The sequence below is a fragment of the Dermacentor albipictus genome, chromosome 2, assembly GCF_038994185.2.
Source record: "Dermacentor albipictus isolate Rhodes 1998 colony chromosome 2, USDA_Dalb.pri_finalv2, whole genome shotgun sequence".
Classification (NCBI taxonomy): Eukaryota; Metazoa; Arthropoda; class Arachnida; order Ixodida; family Ixodidae; genus Dermacentor; species Dermacentor albipictus.
This window is the reverse complement of record NC_091822.1, coordinates 119,021,760-119,045,897: the sequence shown is the minus strand read 5'-3', so window position 1 is coordinate 119,045,897 and position 24,138 is coordinate 119,021,760. Positions and strand designations below refer to the sequence as shown.

Genomic DNA, 24,138 nt, shown 5'->3' with positions numbered 1-24,138 from the left:
TCCTTAACCAAAATGCAGCAAGAGACACTACTACAGCTGCCACATGAAAAAATAAGCAGTTTTAAATGCCAAACCAAATAGTGAGCTGGCCAACATGCCCACCAACCAGTGCAGCGCAGGCCAAGAAAGTTATCCGCTGCAATCTGCTAGCCTCCCAATTAGTTCAGATGGTAGAGCAACCACCCTGGAAAGGTGTTGGTTGTGGGTTTAAGTTCTGGTCCAGGATGAATTTCGCACGAATCACAACGAGAATGCAAAGCTTTGCGCCTTCATGCTAGTCAGATGAATGACAATTTTACAGAGTTTCCAGGTAAGTGAGCAATTCACCCAGCATGCAGGACAACGCCTTCATTAGTAAATTAAAGTGAGCTTCTAGTACACTCGTAACGTGCAGTGTTGGGGCTATAAGCTGTGCCTGCGCTGGTCACCTGACCGATTAACATACTATACTGAAGCATTGTAGAAAGACATTAACACACAGCCATTGGTGACCGAACCAAGTGCGACACACACAGCCTAGGTGAGCAGGTGAGCATGCAGAGAGCACCTGGCTGAAATGATAATGGTTATGGTGGAGCGGTAACAATAAAACCAAACATTATGTTACTGGTGCATTATGACAGCAATAAAAAAAAAAATTGAGAGTTCTCAGTGTTACACTGTCCCATCACAATTACACACTTTCTTTGCAATAAGAACCTTAAGTGCTGACTGCCCTCCTTAACAGACGTGGTCGGTCGTTTCAACTTGACACTTATTTAAATCCTTATTACCCACAAACGAGAAGAAAGGGGGTCGACCGAGGGGCCCAAATTTTGTTAATTATATCATAAGACGCCAACAAAGACACCAAGGACAACACAGGGGAGGTTATTTGTTCTGACTAACAGAAATAATAAAATTATAAATTAATGGAACTGAAAGTGGATGACAAAGCAATTTGTAACAAGTTTTTTTCATCCACTTTCAATTCCATTAATTTATAATTTCTTTATTTCAATTAGTCAGTACAAGTAATTTCCCCTGGGTTGTCATTGGTGTCTTTGTTTGTTGGCTTCTTATGACATTACCCAAAAACTTCTTTATCTTTCACATCTAAAAGTTGTTCCTTTGTGGTTAGTACTCAACCTCGCCATTATTCACAAGTTGCGACCACAATCCTGAACATAATGCATGCAATGTCTAATGCTGCCCCCCTCCCCACATGTATTACAAGTCCAGAGGTTGACCAACTGACATTGAGTGACACAGCGCTGCTACCAATCACTTACATTTGACTTGTTAAAACCTTAAATAAATTATTACCCATTAAGAAACCTCAGCAAAGTGGACTATTCAAACCTCAGCTTCCCCCCCCCCCATTTCGTTTAGCACAATGAATGACCAAATGACTATAGAATCTACTACCGAACGCAGATGAGGGGCCGCACAATGCTTTGAACGAATACATTTACAAACTTGATAAACTTCTGTGTATAACCACGGGCTGACATTAAAATATCCACTGACACGGTTTGGCAGGAATTACAGGTTGAAAGGAGGCAAAGTCAAATCGGGATTACACACAAAAGTAGGAATTCGCAAACACAATTTAGCCGAGTAACCATTTCTTGCATTTACAGAAGCACACTTAGGGCAGCTTCACAAATTAACAAGCTTGCTAATCATCGTTACACCTGCTTGGGGCAATGAATGGATGGTTTCAAAGTAAGACTTGGCAAGGCTCCCACGAATATCTTATCGTTTCTTCTTATTCATAATCAACAAGTTATCAAGTAAACTTTCACTTATTCTTTAAAAGTGGCACCACCACAATTAGGTTGGGGCTGTTATAACAGCAGACAAGGTTACGATTCCTAAAACAACCCCTGCGCGCCACAGTGAACAGAACGCTTTCCTAACAGTGGTCACCAAAATTTAAAGATACCCCTGATCCACGCCACAGCTGATGACACTCGCCAATGTCGCCTATCCACTGGCGGAATGTTAGTCGTCGCGATAACTTCGTTGACTGCGTGTGACCACGTTTTGCCCGAGGCAGCTGACTGGGACACGTGCTAGGCTGGTAACACCACCATGCTGCCCACGATGTTGCAGCTGCTGCGATCAGCACTCAGCAGGCGGGAAACAAAAGCGCAACCTTTTTCCGAATGGGCCCGCAAGTTGTTTTCATTTCATTCTGTCTGTACCTCGCGCGCGCATGGCGGCGGGTGCAGGCATTTTGCAACGCATTTTTTGTCACTCCTACAACAGCAGCGCCGATTAACCGAAGCACGGACATTCGTAAATCAAATTCGACGTTTAATAACCAGGATAGTGCACGTTGCGCGGAAAATCCGACACAAGCGCAATCTAATCGAAGCCGGGCACAGAAAAATAAAATCAATGAAAGCGATGCAGCGAAAGTAACTCGACGACGCACAGAGGACAAAGAATTTGTGTTGGCTGCTATTATTCACCAATGGCTCGGTTTAACACGTATTACGACATGCACTTCTCAGTGCAAAGCAACAAAAGCGCTCCATCATACACGAAAAAAACGACGCTTAGAACATACAAAAAAAAATATATTGGCGCTCAAGCTGCAATAAAAAAAAAGTACGCCCGATGCTTGCAAACAATGACAAGTCGTAGCGCTTGGCATAGGAGAACAGTTCACGTGAATCGCTAACGCGCATGCTGGCGGGAGAGCTTACTATTTAGGACGTCGGGTGCGTTTATGTAATTAACTACGGCTTAAATGCGGGCTAGTGACTAGGCCTAACCAATACTGAATTGGTATCGGCGATCGGCAAAACCGCGCACAGTACGGGCCAGAGATGCGCGATGCACGTTTCTCCTACCTCAGCCTTTTGTGGTAACCAGGTTGGCGGCGGCGGATTGTCACTCAAGTCGAGTACAACGCGAGAACGAGCAGCATTTTATTTCTACGGCTGCAGATCCACACAACCGTACCACTTCTTGATGCCCGGAAAGACAGGCTGCAGCGCGCAGGCAGCAGCCTTTCATTCCCCGGCCAGGCCGAGCGCTAGTTTCGCATCAGCGCTCGTGACGCCGCGAGCGCTCGCGACACCTGCCGAGCCATTGACCGAGCTAAAAAAATAAAAAGAGCTAATTTTGTGTTTGTTTGTTTGTTTAACGTAATATTAATAGCGTAAACTGCTGTTAACGCTCAAGAACAGTAATATTTAGATACTTTAAAATATTTAACGTTTATTTTAAGTTATTTGTTTAAGGACTAATTATATACAAAATATTTGCAGATGTTCACTAGCGCCACGTTTTCACTTTTTGTATTTGCAATAAATTTGGGAGGAAGCCGGGTTTCTGTGCCTAGCGGGAAAGCCGTTTTGCGAATCTCTGTTGTGATTGTGCTGTTGTGGGCATTTTGAAAAGGGCATATGGTTTTCTCCCAGGGATCGTTCTGAGCTGCATGTGTAATGCGGCCGCATTGCCTTCCTGTCGCTATCGGTGGCAATATTTGAATGGCTCTTCGTCGGCCTCTTCTGACTGTGCTTAGTGCTGCTGGTGTAGCTGGTGCGGGCAACGGGATCATCGCCACCTCCCAAGGCGTGACCTGGGGCGATGGTAAAAGGTCGGTGAACAGAACAAAAAAAAACTGATTTGCGTGCTTAACTGGCGTCATTTTTCTCTTCGCCGTGCATTGTTCACGTGTATTCACTCGTTTGGACGCGTGCAGACGTGCTGTCAGGGGTGCAAATTCAAAATGGCTTTTCTTCATTGGAGGTGGGCAAAAGTTGGCGGGATTTTTTGTTGTTGGGGGCTTGATTGGCAACGCGACTTGCAGGCCTCGTGTTTGCGCTGACACTAACCGTGTCTATTTTTCTAGTGTTCCATGCGGCGTTTGTATATTTTGCTGTACTCCATGCCTATTTATCCGTATTTAATGTAATGTTGTGTAATATACAGTAAGCTTTTTAAAATTTTTTCTGTTAGTGGAAGTCTTGATCGCTGCGCCTTTGGACATACCGGTTGACACCGCATGGTCTTCGAATTTTGCCAAACCTTTAAGATCAACGAACTTATTTAGAATTCAGAATGATTATTGGGGTCCTTGGCGTGATGTTTTTCATGATGAGCAGCTCCTGTTTTTCGTTCTCATGCTGACGACCTCGCAGTTTTCAGCGTAAAGCCTTTAGCAAATGCGATCGCGAATGTGCCGTGTCAATTGGTCAATAAACTGACATAATCGCTTTGTATAACTGATGGGTAACCATATTTTCTATACCATTAACTACCTTGTTAGTGTACTTGTGGCCTCCTTAGGCATTTTTGTCTCAACTTCACTCGTTGTGTTTGCACCGCCTACATTTTAACACACAGTTGTGCGCGAAGTTTCGTGCATTCTCACCCACTACCCAAATGAAGGATACAGCTATGCAGAGCCCGCGAATATGTTTTGTGTGCGTTGTGTGGTTACAGGTAACACTGTCTATGGAATGCATCTGTGCACAAGGTATATGTAAACTGGTAGCGAAGCTTCCATAGAAGCCCACATGTCAAGAAAATGGGCCGTGTTGTAACCGCCGCCATTTGCATATCGTGGGGACAACTAACAGCAAGCAAAAAATAAAAAAGTGATGTCACAACCGTAAGTGGCGGTGACGTCAAGATCTTACACTGCTTGGCATAAATGCTTGAATTTCTTTAGCATCCAGCATTACGGCCACTACGACAGCAATTATTTTTCTTTTGAGGCTGAGGCGAGCTTGCGGATCGCCTCAGCTGGAACGCCAGTGTATCCTTTACTGATTAGGAATGGCGTATGTCTTAATGTGAACGTAATTAAGCTGTTATTGACGGCAATTGCTCCAGTAGCTTCCTTTGGAAGGTTGGCAAATAGGATGGAAATAAACGACAGTGCCAATGAGCTTTCAAAACCAACTTCACTTTTATTCGTCTTGAATAATGCAACCAATATAACTGACCAAACAAAACATGTTTCATTTATGAAAATTACTATGGCCAGCACACAGTCATAATGCATAGCAACCTATGCAAATCCTTTTCACAGAATCATTTGCAATTCCATACCACACCATGTATTCATATGCAAGGTTTCAGACGAGACAACATTGCCCCACATTATAATTTAGAAAGCATTCCACTTACTAATTTTGCTGCCCGTCGGACACTCGGAGCCTGTTGCGGAGAGTAAACGAACATAGCACGACTTTATTCGCGGGGCGTTCCGCATTTATCGTCATGACGAGACAGGCACGTCAGATGCCGCAGTGTGAACTTGCACGACAACAAAAAACCTACAATCACACCTTTCGCCAACGAATGCATTGCACTCGGTCACGCAAAATTTGAAGCGAAGGGCTCGCCACACTTTGAAGAAACACGCAAGGAAATAATAATAAAACTCGGACGAAATCGCCGGCTTCAAGTGAGCAATGCTATTTCTCACAACGTAATCGCTGGTTTGCACAGCCATGCTAAGTCTTGCGCCAGAATAGCTGCTTGGTAGGGGTTGCCAAAAAGAACTAATAAGTTGTGAAATAGCAAAAAAAAAGTAACATTTGTTCTTTCAGTGCAAAGAAAATGTTTGAAATGGAAAATTTACTCGTATGCCAGCATTCTGATTAAAAATTTTTGGACATTTTCTTTTTCACATAGGGTCTATAGTTTCAGTATTTGACATCCATCCAGTTCATATTTGACATTCAGTATTTGACATGTGACCTCCCGAATCAGTGCCATCAAAGTCGCCTCAAAAGGAGTAATTGCGAGTTTATTGATGGAAATGTGTGCACTAGTCAACGAAGTCACCAGATGCACGGTTTAATAAGAGCGCGAGTTAGCGCTGTACCGCCGATGCAATTCTGCTGTTCCCACTGCAGTTTTTGCAATGTTAAATTCTCTAAGGGAGCTGCTTGGAGATGTACAAAGCTAATGTCTGACCGACGTTTCAGTAAATTTTTTTTTCTCAAATGTTACTAGAGAGAGATGCCACATGATATATTTAAAGGCAGAGCAGCGCCAGCCAGAGTAGATGGGTGCTGGCGGCAAGTCCGGGTTTAGTCTTCTGTGGCATAAGCATAACAAGAAAGAATTTGCTTGAGTACAAAATGTACATGCGAAGAGGGACCACGTTGTGAAACAAACAAATCACTCGGAGGGGTAAGTCTGCTCAAACGCTATCGAGGTGTGACAACTTCCCAAACGTGACGTGAACATTTCAGTGAAAATGGAACAGTAATACCATATGCAGCAACTATTAGCAATTTTCACCCTGAACTACCTATGTTCTTAACATATTTCCCAAGAAGGCACAATATCTAGGATGTCCTCGGGTGAGAAGAATGGAGCTGTTAAATAAGCACTTGCCTGGTATCATTCCGATAAGACACAGTGTGATTTAGACCTTTTACAAACGAGGCAGGGTGAAAACCTTGCATCTAATAAATTCAACAGTTATGTATGACGCAACAGTTCAACATGTGCGAGGCCACGCATAAAATAGATGAAAGAACATGAAGTGCGTGACAGCTGGTGCAAGGATTTACCCAGCTGCATGAAACCAACAATTTCAGCTCTTGCAAGCTTCAGTAGCTTTAACATACAACACGATGTACTCAGGCAGTCGTGCTGCCTAGCTAGCGCAACGTGGCAAAAAAGCGGCAAACGGCATTCAGAACTGTAGCAAATTGCCTTTAAACCACATGCTGCACTCGGGGTGCGCACAGGTCCTTGAAAACCTTGAAAACCCTTGAATTTGAATATTTGGTTTTCAAGGCCCTTGAAAATCCTGGACTTTTTGCTGCTCCTTGAAAATCCTTGAATTCCTAGCGTAGTACATGCAAATGACTATTAATAAAAAAAACGCAGTTAAAATATTTGTATTTTCAGTACCGTGTTTCAATATGTGCGTTTCAGGCGTAAAAAATCAGTGTGTGCTAATATAGCCAATATTTCGCGACGGTTAGCCACACTGGAGCCACTCGGCTCTGAAGCCAACTTGAGCCGATTCAATCCAATCTGATCTTGGCGCTTTGTTATGGTGGTTGACGGCATTGCATTCTGCCGTCGCTTCTGCACCCGACTTGTTGCGGCTGAAACATCTTAATGCAAAGCAAATGCCTGGGAAAAGCAAATTTCAAGGCGCGTGGCTTCACAACGAGGCTTACAAAGACTGGATTGCACTAGATACGACGAGTGAGCACCGTGCAAGATGCAGGCCTTGCGGAAAGACCTTCGATATCACCAACATGGGCGAGTCGGCGTTAAAGAGCCATATGAAGAGTGCTAAGCCTGCTGGCGTCATGGAGATTGCAGCCAACAGTTCGGTGCGAAGGTACTTAGTTCCAAGTACGGGGAAACAGTCAGCCGTCCCACCTCCTTCGCAATCGGGAAATCTAGACGATGCTTGCAAGGCACACGAGCTGGTGACGAACGCAGAGATTCTGTGGACTTTGAAAGTTGTCACATCGCATTTCTCCTATCGGTCGTCGTCTGAAGCAGGCCAGCTATTCCAGCGTATGTTCCCGGACAGTGGCGTGGCCAAAGCATTTTCTTGCGGAGAGAAAAAATGTGCGTATGTGACGTGCCATGGTCTGAGGCCCTTCTTTTTATCTGCTCTGCAACGGGATATAAAAGATTGCGATTACTACGTGGTACTCTTCGACGAGTCCACGAACGACTATCTCCAGCGGAAACAATTGGATGTTCACATCCGGTTTTGGAATTCGTCTCACAAGGTGGCAACGAGGTACTATACCTCGGTGTTTATGGGGCACTCGACATCCGAAGACATCCAAGGAACGCTGCTGACTGCGCTCGAGCCTTTCCCTCTTGAGAAAATTCTTCAGATTTCAATGGATGGTCCCAATGTTAACCTGAAGTTACTCAAGAATTTCCAAGAGCACCTGCATCAAGCATACCAAGTTCAATGTCTGGACATTGAGACTTGTGGCCTCCACACCATGCACAACGCCTACAGGGCGGGTGTTACAGCAAGTAAGTGGGGACTTGACTGTCTGCTCTCCAGTCTGAGCGCACTTTTCCATGGTTCTCCTGCAAGAAGGGAGGACTTCTCAGCAGTTACCGGTCAGGAAACTTTTCCCCTGAACTTTGTTGCCCACCGGTGGTTGGAGAATGTGCCTGTGATAGAGAGAGCCTTGCTCTTGTGGTGTGACATTAAGAAGTTTATTGCAGCTGCAAGGAAGAAGGAAGTAAGCCCCCCAAAGTGTGGATCATTTCACAACTTGTGTGAGTTTGCTAGTGATGACCTACTGCTAGCAAAGCTTCAATTTGCACTGGGTGTGGCCATGACCCTCAAGCCATTCCTCACTGAGTACCAAACGGATCAGCCCATGGTGTTCTTTCTTGCAAGAGACTTGGAAACTGTGGTCAGGAAGCTACTGACGAAGTTTCTGAAGTGCTCGGTCTTGTCTTCAGCAAAAGGAGCCACTGGTCTGCTGATGGTGGACATAGAAAGCACGGAGAACCACACTCCACTTGAAAAGGTGGATGTAGGCCATGCCACTGAACAGACTGTCCAGAAAACTAAAGCAAGCCAAAAGGACGTGTTCCAGTTCCGCATGGAATGCAAAAGCTTTTTGGTCAGTGTGACAAAGAAGGTGCTTGAGAGAAGTCCACTGAGATTCCCAATCGTGAGGAATTTGTCCTCTCTGGACCCACGACAAATGTGTACTAAACCAGATGAGTGCCTGGCCAGCTTCAGAAGAGTGTTGGATGCCCTCATTACAGCGGGCAGAATGTCTGAGCACCAAAGAGACACTGTACTAGGGGAGTACACCGAGTTCCTGCAGGAAGAGATGCATAACCTGCGAATGTTTGAGAAGAACGTAAACAGGTTGGACGAGTTCTTGACTGAGCTGAAGCAGTTTAATTCATCATGTGGGGAACTGTGGAAGGTTGTCAAACTTTTGCTCGTGCTCAGCCACGGACAGGCCACTGTGGAGCGAGGGTTTAGCGTGAACCGCCAGGTTGCTGTAGAAAACCTGAAGGACCTGTCGTACATTTCGCAACGTATTGTGTGCGATGCTGTGGACAAGGCAGGGGGCATCCTTAATGTCCCTATTACAAAAGAGCTGAGGACTGCTGTATCAGCTGCCTGGCAGCAGTATGCTGCATATCTGGAAGGAGAAAAAAAGAAGCAATGTGATGATGTAAGGGAATCAAAGAGGCGCTGCATTGACAAAGAGATTGACGCAATGAAAAAAAAGAAAAAGAAACTCGAGGCAACAATAGCTGACCTCCAGGCTTCAGCGGATACCTATGCCGAAAAGGCAGAAGCAGCAAATGATCTGAAGTATGTGGTCAGATCAAATAGTCTGAGGAAGGCTGCACGAAGCAAGACTGAGGAACTGTGTAGCCTCAACCAGAAGATTCAGGAAAAGCGGCAGGAGCTCCCCTGAAGTTGCCATTAGCACTTTTGCAGAATGGATTGCTGTTCGACATTGGTGCAGTGCACTGGAGTGTGTTTTTTCAAGACAGAACATATATTATGTTGGTTTAGTGCAATACAATCTGTTCCTTGAAATATTTTTCTTCGACTTTGTTCAGTAATATTATGTTGGTTTAGTGCAATACAAGCTGTTCCTTGAAATGTTCTTTTTTCGACTTTCTTCAGTAATATTATGTTGGTTTAGTGCAGTACAAGCTGTTCCTTGAAATGAGTTTTTTTTTTCGAATTTGTTCAGTAACATTATCTTGGTTTAGTTCAATATAAGCTGTTCCTTTAAGTGCTTTTTTTTTCGACTTTGTTCAGTAAAATTTGTACCTGATATTGAAAACTGCTGCATGTAGCATTGTGTCGAGTCCTTGAAAATACTCCCACTGAGCCTTGAAATTCCTTGAAAATCCTTGAATTTTCCCCTATTGAGTCTGTACGAACCCTGTGCACTGCAGACGAATGTCGTTGCTTACCCGTCTACATATGACTGAGTGGAAAAAAGGCGGACACAATAAAAGAAAGCATGAGAACAAGAAATTTCCCACCGAACAGTGGTGATCTATTGCTATCGTTGCTCCTGCTGATGAGTTTGCGGGGAATGATTAGAACCGTATCGCCGGCACGTTCTTGCCAGTATTTGAGCACCCCACCGTCAACAATTCTTTGACATTCCTTGAAGCTTTGGCCACCCCACACATGTGAAGGGTGTTGCTTATTTTGCCCTGAAAACGTGAATAAGACAGAGAAGCAAGATCAACGATACAGAAAACTATGGCACGCGGCTGGCTCCTTTCCCCAGCGCACTTGGCAAGGCCGCTACGAGTGGCGCGACCATAGGCGTGCACTATGCGTATAGGTGGCATCTGCAATTTGTAATGGTCTGTCCCTGATTTTGCCACAATGATAGGGACACACTGTGTGTTCCTTGTGCCATTCCTGTCATTTCAGCCCAAGTTTTGTTATGTTTAAAATAGTGCTGGGCTGCTAAACATGGGGTCGCAGGATCGAATCCCGGCCACTGTGGCCCCATTTCAATAAGGTGAAATGTGAAAACAGCCGTGTACTTAGATTTAGGTGCGTGTTAAAAAAACCCAGGTTGTCCAAATTTCCGGAATCCCCCACTACGGCGTGCCTCATAATCAGAAAGTGGTTTGGGCACGTAAAACCCCATAATTTTTTTTTAATGTTTAAACAATTAGGTTAATCTTAAGTTGTCCCCAGTAGAACGAGCTTGCTTAATATAACACATGGCCCACATTATTTAGGCTAAAACATGCATTCCTTGAAGGTTTTTGTTGGCTGCTGTTGTAAGCACTTCGCCTTTGTCTTAATAAAACTGTGGAGAACACCTGGGGCTGTCGCATCAATGAGAGTTATGTCTATTGCCACAGGCCAGAAGAAACGGGCTGTGGACCGAACTCGCTGCAAGAAAAATGCATCTGCCTCATCTCACTCTGGGGATTCCAGCACAGTGTTGAAGGAGAACCATGGCAAAGCGACCGCAAATGATGGCACCAGAACGACACCACCTGTCACAAGGAGCACTCGGATAGACGACTATTTCCCTGTGCTTGGCGCCGAAATGGCAACTGCTGAGGAAGTAGCCAGCGAGCACAGTTACTCGCGACGGCGTCCCGCCAAGAGGGAGCCTCCATGCCCGTTGCAGCAGCTAGTAGAACCCGAGGTTCAAATACCATGCCCAGACGCTGCAGCACTTCCCGCTGGCCTGAGCCTCACAGCCACGCAGCCGCCTTCTATGGACGCACAAAAGCCTGCTGCTGATCCCAGGGGCCACCACGACAGGAGAAAAAGTGCTTCCAGAGCTGCAAACAGGCCTGCCGTAAAGGTCACTGTGAAGGCTGCTGCGGCAGCGTCGGAGCAAGACCCCTCAAAGGCAGCAAAAAGGTACAAACAAAAATAATAATAATAAATTGCTATTTACAGTTGACTGTAAATGCCAGTGAATTAAAGAGGCTGCAGCGTCTCTCTGGCAGGCAGTGTAGTGATAAAGAGTTGCACATTTTGTTTCTTAGTCATGGTACATCGGACTGGTTTCTACTGCACTTTCACACAGTATGCACTGATGCTAAGGCCTCTCAACATTGAACCCTGTGACAGCATGCTAGAGCCGAAAGGACACTTGCTCATGGAGCTATTTCAGGAGCCGCGTAATAATTTTGTCAAACCGTGGTTGTGCTCCCAGCTTCAAGGTGAGAGCACTACAATCTGGAATGGTGCTCTGAATGAACCAGACAAATGTATTCAGAGTGCTCAATTTTGACCACCTAAATGTAAATTGCCTGCAAGAGCTCTCGAAAGCAACCAATCGAATGTACCATAAAGATCTGTTTATGACACCTTAAGTGCCATTTGTTTCCTGTCTGCAGAATCTCTTCAAATGGGTTTTAAAATATTCGTGGAAATTTGCCGACATAATGCTGTCACTGACCTTGTTCTGACTAGCTATAAGACACGGTTTTGCACATCGTGGATAGAAATGACCATAGCACCCCTTGGAACACTCTTGTGTTGAATCACACTTTTGAGTAAGCTACTTACTGTCTTCACCTTTTAGGCATTTCCTGGTAATGCACTTACACTTTACAAAAAGTTTGCGCTCCTTGGAGCTTATCTTGCCCCCAAACTATAATCGTCATCTATCTTGCATGCATTTCCTTTCTTCAATGCTGCGTTCCTGGTACATCTAGGTCACAAAGGACATGTCCATTATCAGATTGACATAGCATTCTTGACCGGAAAGTACTTGGTGCAGGGTTTCCAGGAAAACCCGCCATGGTTGCTTAGTGGCTGTGGTGTTGGGCTGCTAAGCACAAGGTTGCGGGATCAAATCCCGGCCACAGCGGCTGCATTTCAATGGGGGCAGAATGCAAAAACACGCATGTACTTAGATTTAGGTGCACATTAAGGAACCCCAGGTGGTCCAAATTTCTTGAGCCCCCACTACGCTGTGCCTCATAATCAGGTTGGGGTTTTGGTATGTAAAAGCCCATAATTTAATTTTTTTAGTTCTTTTGGGGGGGGGGGGGGAGAAAATGTCGGTAAGATAGATGTGGTTAATGTTTGAAGACAAGATATGCCCCAAAGAATGCAATTTTTTTTCTTTTCTTTATTTAGAATATACTTTTGGCAGTTTCATCTGTCCTTATGGACATTAAAGGAATGGCAAGTACACTTTTGCCATCGAGAAGACACCCTTTCAAGAGTTTCGCAAGCACCTAGTGGTTCCAAATGCAGCTTTCTGGCATCTGAGTTTACAGCCACCATGCCTCCTATTTTCTTGAGGCACAATTTTTGCCATATGAAGGGAGCATGAGTGTCTGTTTAAGCTTTCGGGAGCTCTTTCATTTGGTCACGTTTGGGTGGTGCCATACCAAGACAGTGGTGTCAGTTGTGTTCTGAACTTTTGCTGCCCTTGTGAAAAAACTTTGCACTCGTGATATTTTCATTTTCTTGTACTCCGTTTCGGATTCTCTTCGTTCACTGCCTGCTACAGCACTCTTCAGTGCCAAATAAGACTTTCCACAAATGCCTGCTGCCAAAACAAATGACCTTGTGCAAGAACGGGGCATTTCTGGTAGGCGATCAAACTTGCATAAAACTATTTTTACAACGAGTCAACTTGAAGCTGTCTAAACAAGTAGTTGCTGGAGTAAAACATAACAATTGTAAATTGTTTCCACGTGTTGAGTTTCTGCTGCTTACTGCAGTCTTGTAGTCGCTTAGTGACCAGCTGCGGCACGTTCCTTGCAGGAAAACGGACGTGCAGTGCCACTCCTTGACAGAGTACTTTTCCATCCGAAGGAGTGGACGCAAGACAAAGACTACACTTGCAGTGAGCTTGATTCAGCCTTGCGCAGTGACTGTCATGTGGACACATTCTCATTGTTTTTATGGTTCTTTTTTCTTTCTTCCTAATAGAAAGAGAGGCAGAAGCAGGTTGAAGATGCCATCCTGAATGGCATCGAAGAAGGCTTCCAGGTAATAATTGCGTTCATGTGTAGTTTGTGCTGTAACAGCCTTAACTTGTAAGGAGTGATTTCACTTACATCAAACTACTCTTTAATATGCAGTATTCTGGCTTGTTGATCAGATTTCTGTCAGTTGACTGATGCTTTCCATGTCATTTCTTTTAAGGAATTGATTGTTGATAAGGCATTTGGAAAAACACAAGCTTGCAGAGTGCATCTTCTGTGTTAGATATGATGATCCTCTTCTTTTTTGGTATAACAGGGAGTTTACATAATTACATACATAATTATTGTCTACATAATTACCGTTCACGGACTGTTGGGTTACCGGGGGCATAAACATGAGCGGCCAGGTTGGTGGCGTGCAGTTTAACCAGAAAAAAAGTTAATATTGCAGTACCTGACCACATGTCCCGTTTGCCTTATGTTGCTTCGACGAGAACACCCATATAACACCAGATCTTTTTACGTCTTGTTGGACAAAGCATCACAAGATGTCATCAGCAGCATTGTTATTGCCATCCACGTTTAGCATAGCCCGGTATTTCCGTAAAGAGTGGAAAAGCTAAAGCTCTAAAGGGGCATTGCAACCTTTTTTATTGATGACGTGAAAGGCAGTCCACATGAAAGAACACAAAAATGTTTTGCAGCATTAAGTATTCCAATGTGTTCTTTAGAAGTGGAGTTCCCTGCAATCAAAGATTTCCCTTCAAACCCCGTGCGGTGATTCCGCTCCTTCTTCAGTGGCTTGAAGTGCGGAGCATGGTGGAAGAGAGGTGATCCAATGGCGGTGCAAAGGCGCGGCAACTTAGTGTGGATTTTGTGCATGCCACTGCCGCAAGGGGCAGCACCTGTGCTGAGGGCCTACATTTTCACTCGCTTTGTTGGCGCTTCTAAGGGCGCTTTATTTTGATGTATATATGCCGTTTGCCTGCTTAAAACAACTCTGGTTGGAGGAACATTCCTTTATATTTCTGCTGACATTCCAAGCTTTAATTCGAGTCAAGACAGCATCAATGATTTATTAATTGAGGCCTCTAGCAGCTGTTATCACAGCATATGGCTGCATTAGACTCTAATTTTGATATCGACGAGAAACACGATCAATATAATTGCATACTTACTAAAATTTCCATAGTGAGCACCGTGTAACATGCATTCAGAGGAGTGCTAGAGCACTGGGTAAGCCTCCACAGCTGCCAACATGTACAAGTCATGACGAAGAAATTGCGGCCGCTGACCAAGTCAAGGTGAAAAAACATACAAAGACGTTTCGGGACCCGTACGGGTTCCTTGATCACACTAAAAGCGGGCAAGAGCCACTCACTTGCGGCTCTTGCCCGCTTTTAGTGTGATCAAGGAACCCGTACGGGTCCCGAAACGTCTTTGTGTGTTTTTTCACCTTGACTTGGTCAGCGGCCGCAATTTCTTCATCATCATGTTACCTGACCAGACGAACTTTCGTCGAACTCTTGACTACATGTACAAGTCATGCATTGCTCAATCTGCAAAGTGTCTCGGAACAATTTGAGGGGTGCTGTAATCTATTTTGGAATTGTTAGGAATGCAAAAGCCAAAGAAAACTGCATTCGCTCTCGTTATTTTTATTGTAAGAGAACTAATGCCCAGCATTATAAGCAGGTTGTTTATCTCATTTAAGGAAACAGACAATTATATACTTGAATAGTTAAAACACAAAATTCAAAACAGTAAAGTCAGAAGCAACACAGAAACACAACCAGCACCGCATGTCTTTGTTCCCTTCAGTAGACGCACACGGTTGCAAGCACTTCGCTAGCTTGGGCCGTAGCGCCCGCTGTCGGGCTCCGCAGATGTTTGGTTTCCCATTACCTTGCGCCAGAGGATATTTGAAGCCGCGTTATTATGCATAGAAGTTGCAGAAGATGTGTACTCGATCACTCACTCGACGGCCGGCTGTTTGCACCAAGAGCTTTCACATTTGGCCCCTCAGCTGGCTGAACAGCGCATGTAGCTCACGCAAGCTTCGCGAACTTTCTCATGTTGCGCGACTTGCTGCTGAGACATTCTTTTCTTGCTGAACTGTTGCATCCTCATCGCAACATAGTAATTTAAAAGATGCGCTGCAATATCTACTTTGTGTTCAGCACATGGAAATCCAATGCGATGCCTATCAAGCATTTCATCGATGGTGAGGTTTTAAGCATCAGGCTTTCCAACATGTTTCCGGAAAACTGCTTCGGTTCTCTCCAGCATCTGAAATATGTGAGCAGCCGGCTGCAGCTGCCGACCTCATGTCTTGAGGTTTACAAGAGCAGCCTCCGATCGCGCGTCGTCTGCTTGAGCAGACGGCGCATCTTTCTCGTGTCAGAAATGACAGTATTTTGACAGAAGCGAAATGAAACTTTCTACCTGCTCAGAATTAGGCATCTAAATAATGAAAAAGGGAGTATCTTTAGGTATGGGTGTTTCAATGCTGACTGAGGTCGTAAGTTATCCACGCTTGTGCCGCTGCTCCATAGGAGTGCCAGCAGAATTGGCGGAGAGCAAGACCCCTTGAATGCGTGCTGCCCCTAGTAGCGGCACTCACTTCCGGTCACATGAAGTGCAAAACTGCACTTTATGTGAACAATTTTAATGCAGTAATATTTTGTAATAGTAATACTTTAAAACATAAAGTAATACTTTAAAACATAAAGAATCATGAACATTGTTACCATTGCAGGCACATTTGTGGCCACTGGTAAAGTTAATATTGCTCGTGACGTTTTCACACATTTATCCAATAATCGTATGATGGCGCCATGGCTTCAACATGTGTAGTTTAGACGGCGGGAGCTGTGGTGGAATTGTAGGAAATCATAGCCGGTCTTTACAGAGGCATTGTGCATTCCCCTCTGCATGGAAGCAGTCTCTTGCATCTACTAGTATGATTAATGTACCATGCTTAAAGAGTGTTGTTGGGCCCCTTTAAGGATGATGAATTTGTAGGAACCATTTGGCTCATAACTCATCACACCCTGAACCTGCATTCTATAAATGTACAAGATAGACACAACTATCTATTAGAAAGGTGATATGTTTACAAGGAGAGAGACAAGGATCTATTACAAGAAGACTAAATAAAGACGAGCTTTTCTTTTGCGTATTAGGTATACAGCCTGCAGGACCTTATCACATTAGCATTTAGTGAAAAATAGAAAGAAACGTGTTGCAGTATGTGGTTACCACTCATGCACACATACCAGTTCATGTTGTTCTGTAAGTTCTGTTCAAAACCTGCCTGTTGAATTCCTGCTTCACATACTAAATACCCATACTTTGGCTTCCTGACAGTTGCCAGATTGTTGTTTGTCTTCAATATGATGATTATCCTGTTTCACATTCAGTGCATTTAACAGTAGTGTGTGTTATTTCCCATTTACCTCCCAACCATACAAAGATCACAGAGTTTCCTGACAAAGGCCGGGGAGTGACCACATCCCGTCCACTTAAAGCCGGCGACTTTGTGCTTGAGTATGCTGGTGAACTCATTGATGTGCAAGAGGCAAAGCTGCGTGAACAGATATATGCCACTGACACATCCATTGGGTGCTACATGTACTACTTCACCTGCAGGAACAAACAGTATTGGTGAGCACTTTTCCTTTTCTTTTTGTTCCCATCTAACTGAAAGTGCTGCAGCTGTATTATTGACAGATCACATTGAAGGAGTGAACTGCGATTGGTTAATGCATCAGAAGTACTTCTGGTGTGTTATTTTCATGCAGTGAAAAATTTCTACCCACTAAACTGGAGACCAAGAAATTTAGGGAGGCTTTAAAATCTTGTTGCCATGTGATTGGAAAGATTTTTCTATCTACATGAGCATAAGTTTAGTTTCGTCTCTATTTCTTTATTTAAATGTGCACCCTATCACAAAAGAAAACTAAACTCTAGTCAGCTGGCCCTTACTTTTTTATGATACAGTGCACAAAACATAATAGGCAGCCATTGTGCAGCAGGATCTCGATGTTACAACTCTCCACATTCATTAGCAAGGATGGCTTACATTCTAGTCCCTCTGTAGCATTTACAAAACATAAAAGGCAATCATTATGCAGTAGGATCTCGATACAACTATCTCGGGATGGCACAAAGATTTGCATCACCAGATAGCGCTCTGTTCTCTCTTCTGTCCCCTCTGCTGTCCTTGCGCTATTATTCCAACTTTAAAGCAGATATTCCTGTCGTCCAAAAATATTTTACAAATCAAGGCATCAAGACTGAGTGACGTAGGTCACCATAGCAACACGAATGCAACAGGCACATTGGCACAGCCATTCTGCGAACCAATGGCCAGTGCCTGCCACGTCAAGGCTTCTACTCCGGCTTCATCAGGGATTGCGTGACGGTCCAATTGTTCGTATCCTCCACTGCAGCACGAAAAGCGGTTTGCAACATTAGAAATTTAGCATGTTGTAAGGTAATTGACTTGGGCTAGGACTCTTAAAAAGTTTGTATGATGCGTGCCCAGGAATGCCTGTACATTTGTATTAGAAGAGCATTTCAATTCACTTGGTAAAGTGCAATAAAAAAAGAGTGCATGGCACCTTTTGCTGTCTCCTGCATTCCTGCCCGATTCTTTGTCGTCCGTATTCTGTTATTCTGCATAAAAAAGACTGCTTAGTTGAAATCAAACAATGTTAGCAGGCTAAAGAATAAATCTGTGCATAGCTTTAGAGCAAGTTGCAACTATCTTGGAAACATGAGGCTGACTAAGAACACAGGACGAGTGCTGAGGCAATGTTCCTGTGTTTCTTGATCACCCTCATCCATTTGCATGCTGCCAACTTTCGCCTTTCACCATCCTTCTTTAGCATCAGACGGAAGCGTTTTATTTTTGCTTCTTTTCATGAGCTAATGATGTCATTTTGAGCCCTAGGTGCAGCCCATTAGTCATCTCTCAGTGCGAGTTTAAAGGGGCCACACCGCAGTCGTGGCCGAGTGTACAGGGCGTCCGCAACGGCTGCGGTAGGTGGACTGTTCGAAACCCACAGCCGGCATCCATCGCTAAAAAAAAAAATGGGTACAAGCGCTCTAGGACCCGGCGCCCGGGTAGTGTTTGGAGTGTACCGCCTGGGGAGTGCACCCGGCTGCCGACTTTACTAGTTTCGACATGCAACCCTGAAGGGTGGATACGTTCCCTGGCCCTAATGCAGACACGGCTGCATTAATCAAAGGGGCCATGACACTAAATTTTCGAGCTTGAATTGTTTATTGCATGTTAAATTGTACATATCCCATAGCAATCTGGTGAAATTTGAGTGCATTCAGTGCAGTAGAAAATTTGTATTTTATATTTTTTATATTGCAGTTGAACAGTTAAGCAGTCTGGCGACGCTAAGTGGTGGGGAAATAATTAGTTCCCCAGGAAATAACTCTTCTGAGTAGCAGAAGCCGATCTCGAAGGCTATGCTTTTGTTTACTGCAAACACAGGAAGCAAAATGTCCAGTGTGGCTTTTTTTTTTTTTTTTTACGTAACCACATTTGGCACGCTATTCTAAATAACAATGATAATCAACAGTCAGGCAACCATGTCATGGCCCATTTAAGGCAACAGGACCCAGTTGGTCTACTGCAGAATTCCAGTGTAGCTACCGTATGCATACAGCTGGTGGAAGCCACGACTTGCTGTTGCACAGCAGTGGGAGTACTACACTGCGGGTTGCACTCGGCAGTGTGCAACCGACGTTGTGCTCACTTAGCTGCTAGCAAGGAGTTGTTGTGTGCAAGGTGCAGTGAAGTGCGTGTTTCACAATGTGCGCCTTTTGTGCAGTGTCGATGCCACTAAGGAAACGGGCCGGCTTGGGCGGCTAGTGAACCACAGCAAGCGGGGCAACCTGAAAACGCAGACGTGCATCATCAAGGGCGTGCCTCATTTGGTGCTCGTGGCTCATCGCAACATTGAAGCTGGAGAGGAACTGCTGTATGACTATGGAGACCGCAGCAAGGCATCACTCCAGTTTCACCCCTGGCTGGCATTGTAGCCAGCTTTCCAGAGTGGCAGCTTTCATCAATAGTTGGCAGAGTAATGATCCGGGGTACACACCTTTCTTCTGTTCTGCAGTCTTTCGTTTATGAGAGCCCCGTCATATGCCAAGTTATCTTCAGAGTCCTTTTTCTGTCTGGGTCGTGCAGTTGTTCTAACACACGTGCCTGTCTTATATGGCCCACGGAAAATGTTCTCATTAGAGCAGTATCGTTTTGGTGCTCTAGCAAATGGGGCATGTGCTCTCCTGGCATACCTATTAGGCACGGACAGCAAAGGCAGCCTTGTCTCAAGCTACTCATTTATAGGGCTAGCTTGTTCAGTGTGAGCGCACAGCTGATGGCTGTAAGCACAGAATTGCCTGTATTGGTAGAGAACAATGGCTGTTTCATCTTTCACCTTCCCATCATTTGGCCAACATTTATGATGGGAGAAGCAGGACACCAAAGTATCTTGAAGTAAGAAGTTAGTATTCTGTAGTGATTAACTGTGCACACGGGTCTATGCATGCACAATAGTGAGTGGTTCAGAAAGCATGAGTGAGTCCATTTTAGGACATGATTTTCATGACAAAAAAAGAAAATTGAAGAATCGAAGCCTGGTGTTATAGTTGGCACAGTCAACAACATGTCTGTCAGCATCAGTAATGTTGCCTTGACAGTGAAGGGTGCCTTCTCAGTCTAGATCTGTAAAGCTAGGACAGCTTTCAGCTAGTCGGTGGACCACGTGATACACCAAGTTTTCCAGCAGTTGAAAAAAAGTTAACATGGGTAAGACTGGTAGGAAATAATGTATTTTCTATGTATGTTATTTATTACACTAACTTCGTTTTCACCATTGAAATACATGGTGAATTAGGCTGCATCATTTCTTGCTGCGAACAAGATAGAAAGCCAAGCCACTTGTTATGAACTTTACATGATGTTCTGTAGTGCGAAAAGACAAGGTACAAGATGATTCTTCGTGCGTTACTCACCGCATGTGTTGCACAGTTTTTCAGAGTGAACCTTTAAAAACAATCTTATTTGTCCACCCTTCTGGAAGCTGCTTGCTGATTCTTGATTGTAGTTAGGCATAGTGATGCCACAAGTGGTGAGTGCACTTTTACATGCAGCAGAGATACTGTACACTCATTTTGCCTGTGGTTGCGAAGGCATCATTCAGGCTATTCACACAAGCTTAGTGCCTATTCCTTGCTTGTCCAGATCTGGCCTGACATCTCTTGCATGGCTCCACACTATCTCTCTTCGAAGTGCAGGGAGATGCTACCAACTTGTTCTGCAGAGGTCTTGTGGCGACATGTCAATGTCGACATGTTGCACTGACAGATTGAATGTGACATTTTGAAGATACTGCCACAGCTTCTGCAGTGGCATTGGATGCACTGAACAATGCCACACTGTTCACAACTCTCTCGCATGTGATGCAGTACTACCCACTGAATGCTTCTCTCTGTTCTCAGATGGCAAAACACTTTTAAGGTCCACTTTGGCTTAAAGCCAAGTTACAATTTAAGGCCATATTGTTTTCCAGGGTGCTATGCATTGTGCCTGAATGCTGGAATATTCCTGTACTACATGACTGTTTAGCTGGTCACATGGCAGTTGCTTTCTTTTCATTTTATGCAAACCACTGTCACCGCGTGATGCAAAACCATATGAGAATGAATTAATTGATAACAGCAGCTATACACAGGTATCAAAAATTGTCTGGTCAAAATGCCATTTAATGAGTGCAAGATGTGATGTAGCAGCGTATTAAAGATGCTGAGGTCAATCTTGCGAATGCAAGCCATTGTAAATGAACTTCTGAAATGCTATTACATGTTCAGAAAATTTGTCTTGCATTTCAGAAGTAAAGTAATAGACAGACAGAAGTTTGTTACTATGTATTGGACCCCCTCTTTGTTTTTTGTTTTTCCCCCACTGCTCAAAAATGTTCAAGAAATTTTGCTAGCTGTTCAACCTTTCGTGTGGTATCAAAAATAGGCTTATATAGTGACATGTGTAGCATATGTCTCATTTCCTCCACTCTTTGGTCTGTAGCCGCTTCTGTTGCACAGTTTTTCAGAGTGACCCTTTAAAAGCTATCTTATTTGCCCCCCCTTCTGGAAGCTGCTTGCCGATTCTTGATTGTAATTAGGCACGGTGATGCCACAAGTGAATGCACTGTAGCATACAGCAGAGAAACTGTACACTCATTTTGCCCGTGGTCATGAAGGCAGCATTCAGGCACTGTGCACCTTGGCTTCCCAAGGTGCACGGCTTGCAAAATCCATTGACCTTGCTGCATCCTTCATAATACTGTTTTATACAATAGTAATAAAATGGTAAATCTATTTTGTCTCCAGAGGACGTGGTGTAGTGATGTGCGTATTCAGCAAAAAAAATTAAACTGTAGGTACAGTTCACTGATGGCAGCTTATAGTTTGAGTCAATTGTGATGTCAAGTGATAGTCAGTATATCTGAATACTAAAGTAGCACAGGCAAGATGACAACACACTGGCACACCACCAAAATTTGACTATCTCCAACAAGAGATTGTTGTTGGATGTTAGTGTCGTGGGGCTGTGGGTTTGCATGCTCTTCTCGAGCCTTGTTTGCGCTACACTTCTATTTCAAGTTGAAATACCAAGAAGCCCACACTGCAACCCCAGCCGGTGTACGTTTCAACCAAATGCATTTTGGTGAACTTAAATTCGTTGCTGCCACAAGCATTGTACTAATGCAAGCAAGCATAAAACTTGTATTCTTGTACCATCATGTGCCAGAATGAAAACACAAATCACCTTTTGGCTTGTGTGTTGCACCCGTGTGTTTTATTTAGATTATACTTGAGTGGTTCATGCAAACCCCTTACCAAAAAAAAAAAACACACACACACAAGAAGGACAACATTGGGGAGTGAATGTTTCTAGATTTTTGTTTCAGCATGCACTATAGTGATCATGACCAAGTCTGCAAGGAACTGTCAGTTTTATGTGTTGATAAACATATGCATTTTATTAGTCCAGCAAGAAGAGTGCACACCCACTGCCACTAGAATGTTAGGCTGTTCTTCAGTTTTGTTGTTGCTAAGATATTAGTTAAACCAAACGAGTTTGTTACTCTTGTGGTGCAGCATAGGCAGGCACCCACATGTGAACTTGTTCCTTTACCAAACTATACACTTGCATGTTTCTGTGTCCAAATTTTACATTGTTGTTTTTCTCCACGCTTTACCATTCATTCTTATGCACCTGCCTTTGCAGTCTCCAACATTGCATTTCTCAGAGCCTGCGTGTTGATTTCCTGTTCATTCATTTCCTAAAGTTAGAAACTTGCGTTCAGTGCGACTCAAGAGCTGGAACAGCAGTACAGTGCGTACTTTGCAGGTTCCCAACTTGAACAAACTTTGCCAGAGGTTTTAGCCTAGATAATGAAAGGTGGAATGTATTTTGTACGTAATGTATGCCCAACTAACATTTGACAAACGTCATGGCTCTGCTCTGTGAATACTATACCATGTACAGCTCATCTCAACTTCCATTTGTTTGGTTTTCACGGTGCAAGTGAACTACCCATATACCTGCGATCAAGTGAACAGGTGAAGAACTACATTTACGGCACTTGATTATTTACAGTTTGGGTGTACACCGCAAGCGTGAACAACCACGCATGCTTGTTTATTCACACTTGTACGACATGTACAACAGACATCATCTTACCATGTCTTCGATGGCCACTTTGTTATTGTGTTCCACTGTATAAGTTATTTTTCAACTTCATTGTTCTTCATTACCTTTACCACAGCATACAATAAATGTCATAATCTATTCCACCTCTGTGTATTGCATTATTTTTGTGTTCGCCAACATTAACTTCTATTTCATTTTCATGCTGCATAAGCTATGCTAAACACTGGCCCGTGCAATTGATGCGTGGTGGCAGGTTGCAGTTGTTGCTTCGTCAAGCGCTTGCTAGCAACCGTGTCGAGGCCGCTTCATCCTTTATGGACATGTTCTCTACAGGCAACAAAACACACCTCCAAAAAAAATTTTTTTTTCTTTGTTGAATTTTGGTTTTGAGCATAAAGTCTTTGGCTAAATGTCTTTCGTCAACACTAAATTACAGGCAGGAAGCGTCATTTGTTGGATTAAAGCAGGAACAGAAGAAGACAAAGTTTGGCACTCAATTTGCTTTCTTTTGAGAGCACGGTCAGAAGAGAAAGCACTATGCAAAGTCCTTGCTTTAGTGGTGCCACAGAGGTAATGTGGAAAATGTGAAATGCACACCTCCATTTCACATCTGACAAGAACTTTCCGCATGAGTTAGTAAGCCATGGATGGCTTGGGGTGAAGCCCACTTCCAGTGTGCTGCTTGGTGTGCACAGACGACAAACCTCATGTGCTTCCACCAATAAAAGCAGAGGAGAAAGCCATGTGATAGTGTGGTAGGAGTGACATTGTGATATCCTGCACGGAGCAAGAGTGCGGCTGTTCAGCCAACAACGCAGCTTAATTGGCAATCAGTCTCGTATAGGATACCAGCATTTTCGAATGAATAACGTGCAGGGGTGGAACTACTGCGCCAATTGTGCCATTTCGATACAGACACAAATTCCTGCGCCATAACAGCTTTGGAATGTGTGCTCCGGCAGTGGCTGCGAACAAAGAGCAGATTCGTCCTCAGAAAATAGAGTGCAGTCGTTGAC

The 24,138-nt window shown here is 44.1% G+C and overlaps 3 protein-coding genes across 4 annotated transcripts in view; 2 read left to right on the top strand and 1 right to left on the bottom strand.

Annotated features, from left to right (window-relative positions):
* Positions 1-3,041, bottom strand: part of sno (strawberry notch) — an 87,882-nt gene extending 84,841 nt beyond the window's left edge. The window contains exon 1 of the mRNA XM_065452612.2: positions 2,844-3,041. The gene's annotated coding sequence lies outside the window, so the exon portion shown is untranslated. The remainder of the gene's footprint in view (positions 1-2,843) is intronic.
* A 275-nt stretch (positions 3,042-3,316) lies between these two features.
* Set8 (SET domain containing 8) lies at positions 3,317-23,265 on the top strand. Of its 2 annotated transcripts, XR_010569822.2 has the most exons (7): positions 3,317-3,595; positions 10,837-11,350; positions 13,217-13,298; positions 13,385-13,444; positions 16,856-17,046; positions 19,233-19,497; positions 20,651-23,265. XR_010569822.2 is itself a non-coding variant. In XM_065452610.2 (6 exons), exons 1-6 carry the CDS (start codon positions 3,586-3,588, stop codon positions 19,441-19,443), a joined length of 1,068 nt encoding a protein of 355 aa, XP_065308682.2. In that variant the 5' UTR covers positions 3,317-3,585; the 3' UTR covers positions 19,444-23,265. The 2 variants fall into 2 exon arrangements, 1 of the variants encoding a protein (XP_065308682.2); XM_065452610.2 differs by having other exon boundaries at positions 19,233-23,265.
* On the top strand, positions 6,531-9,472 carry LOC139055527 (uncharacterized). The gene has a single exon (XM_070533035.1). It carries the CDS (start codon positions 7,104-7,106, stop codon positions 9,405-9,407), a length of 2,304 nt encoding a protein of 767 aa, XP_070389136.1. The 5' UTR covers positions 6,531-7,103; the 3' UTR covers positions 9,408-9,472.
* Positions 23,266-24,138: the final 873 nt, after the last annotated feature.

What these genes read in the sequence shown, in the direction of transcription:
- Set8 (XM_065452610.2), top strand. An exon ending in CCCTCAAAGGCAGCAAAAAG is followed by an intron (nt 11,351 to 13,216) that starts GTACAAACAAAA and finishes CGTTCCTTGCAG; the next exon opens with GAAAACGGACGTGCAGTGCC. An exon ending in TGCAGGAACAAACAGTATTG is followed by an intron (nt 17,047 to 19,232) that starts GTGAGCACTTTT and finishes CCTTTTGTGCAG; the next exon opens with TGTCGATGCCACTAAGGAAA.
- LOC139055527 (XM_070533035.1), top strand. Translation starts at nt 7,104, where the DNA reads ATGCCTGGGAAAAGCAAATTTCAAGGCGCGTGGCTTCACAACGAGGCT.